Source organism: Papilio polytes, unplaced genomic scaffold (genome assembly GCF_000836215.1).
Source record: "Papilio polytes unplaced genomic scaffold, Ppol_1.0 DF822178.1, whole genome shotgun sequence".
NCBI lineage: Eukaryota > Metazoa > Arthropoda > Insecta > Lepidoptera > Papilionidae > Papilio > Papilio polytes.
In genome coordinates this window covers 1,939,827-1,942,293 of record NW_013527026.1, presented here as the reverse complement: position 1 = coordinate 1,942,293, position 2,467 = coordinate 1,939,827, and the positions used below count along the sequence as shown (strand labels likewise).

Here is a 2,467-nt window from a genome sequence, read left to right as displayed (position 1 = left end):
GCAGCATGGCCAGCTCGGGCAGCACCACCTGCGGTCAGTGTTGCCATCCAGTAAAAAAAACTTTATGTAACCACTCCACATAAAGCCTTCTATAACACCACATAACAGAGGGTCTATATCGGAAATACCGTTAAAGTTGCGAAACCGTATTCGTAACCTCATCAACAAAATTTATATAGCTTTTCTGTTGTACTTCATGCCCCGTAAATATTAAATACAAGTGGATGATAATACGAAAAATTCTTACGTATTTTTTGATAAGCCTTAAAAAACGAATATGGCTCTAAATTGAACAACAGTAGGAAATAACATCGCGTCATATTTATAGTAAAACATACTTTGTAACAAATCGAGGTGACTGATCTAAGCGTAAAATTTATTTATAAACTTTCTTAAGATAAACACGAATAAGTCCCTCAGCATTTAATTTATCATTACTTAAACTACTTTCAGTTAATACAAAAGCAAAAGACGGCGATAAAATGTAATGAAGCCAGAAATACAAATAAAAGTCGCCTAATGAAGTTGTAACGCGAAGTATAATTATTATTGCCTTACTTCGTCGCTATCTTAGCGAAGCGTAAACGTATCGTGGAAAACTTTATCAATAACAAAGTTTAGGCGACGAACCGATACAAAACTGTCCCCGGAGAGAAGACGAAAGTAATTGAGATAAGATGGAATTATAATTATTTTGTTCTCAATGTAATCTTGTCTTATTAAACTCAAGATGTTACTTTAGATATCGTGAACATATTTAGACACTGGAAGGAACGAAATCACTTTTACCTTTTACCTAAACATTACAAAAATTTTAATATAACACGGCAAAGATCATTGGAAGTGAATTAACTAGCTGTTGAAAAACTTAAAATGTTTGTAACATAATAAAACGAGACATTTGCCATCAGTTGACATTATAGCAGTATATTATTAAATTATACGTTCTCGAAAATGTTTGATGCGTGCAAATTAACAGAGTCATCGAGACGGGCTATAAATTGAGACCGTTACGCGCGTTTTAATCTCCTAACGCGAAACGACACAAATTCATCGGGGCTCACATTTTTACGGCCCGCAAGCGGTTTTTATGTGACGCTTTCCTTCGGCTTGTGTGCAAATGTGACGGAAATTAGTAAACACTAGGGTTGTCGACACCTTTTTTAATTTAAATTATACTTTAAAGAAAAATCAGTCTAATGTGTAAAAGGCTACCCAATTGTCACGTCATCACCAATATCAACCAATTAAATGCGATAAGAGTTCTATAGTTCTCTCTCGCTCTACTTGTCTATTTCACTCTTTCCTCTCCCCTCTCTCTCCGTCTCTTTTACTTTTTCCTGTCCTCTCTCTCTCTACCTCTCTATTTCTCTCTCTCTCTATATATATCTGTCTCATAAGATGTGTAAGATAGTAACTTTTTAGCTGATATTTAGATGAAGTTTGAGTTTGTGACAGCCCTAGGGCGTGTGACGTGCAGCAGCCAACCGGCGCTCAACTTAATTAACCACTCAACGCGTAGTGCGATGCGGCGCCGCTTTGCCACTGATTTACTGTGTTAAGTGCGAAATTACTAATTAAAACCCTACTCTAAAAAAATTACGTTAAAAAAATAATTTCCGTTTTTAGAAGCTAAAAATTCCACCAGTTATTCAAAAGTTTTATAGGTCAAATTGTCATTTCCTCTGAAATTAATCGGAAGTACAGAATCGGGCCGACTTATTTGATAAACATTGAATACCGAAGGTTAAAGATATAAAGTTTATCGACAGAAGTAACATATAAAATGCAATTTTCTTCAATAAATTACATTACGGGGGTTTCCCGTTGGGTCCACCTAACGAATATTCATGTTCGATCGACATAATGGGAAAAAATCCCAATGCGTTTGATCGTTGGGCAGATTAGTCCAACGGGAAATAAGCGATTACTACCACATTCAATTTATGCTTAAAAATGCTCTAACGACAACCAACAAATATTTGTATACAAGCTTTCGCTTGCGATTCCGTCCGCTTAGGCTACAAAGCCTAACAAACATCTAACCATACATCTAAACTTTCGCACTTATAATATTAGTAAGAAACAAGGTTTTCTACAAATTATTTATTTACCATCAGTTGCAGTATTTAAGATTCGTCCACATGGAATTAAATAGTAACAAAAATATGTTACTTCATTAGGGTGGGGTAGGTTACTTAGGGTTTTTATCAAAAATATTTACCCCCTAAATTTAACGGCGTTAAAATATATAGCCTAAAGCGTGACGTAAGTGTAAGGCTTTTTATTAAAAAAATAATTATTCAAAAATATGCTGTAATTGCTGACATCTTAGACAACAAAGAAGTGTGTGTTTAGGCTTTATTATAATAGTATATAATCGACACATGGCGGTTACCTTCTTGAAGACAAAGGGCTCATCGCCGTAGACGGGATTGATGCCGTTGTTGGGCGCGACTCTCGTGCG

The 2,467-nt window shown here is 35.5% G+C and overlaps 1 protein-coding gene across 1 annotated transcript in view; it reads right to left on the bottom strand.

Annotated features, from left to right (window-relative positions):
- The window catches only part of LOC106106395 (1-phosphatidylinositol 4,5-bisphosphate phosphodiesterase classes I and II-like), a 53,146-nt gene that overhangs the window by 8,142 nt on the left and 42,537 nt on the right, over nt 1–2,467 (bottom strand). The window contains exons 14-15 of the mRNA XM_013286971.1: nt 2,399–2,461; nt 3–28 (exon numbers count right to left, since the gene is read on the bottom strand). Of these exons, the coding sequence (XP_013142425.1) occupies nt 3–28; nt 2,399–2,461 (89 nt within the window). The remainder of the gene's footprint in view (nt 1–2; nt 29–2,398; nt 2,462–2,467) is intronic.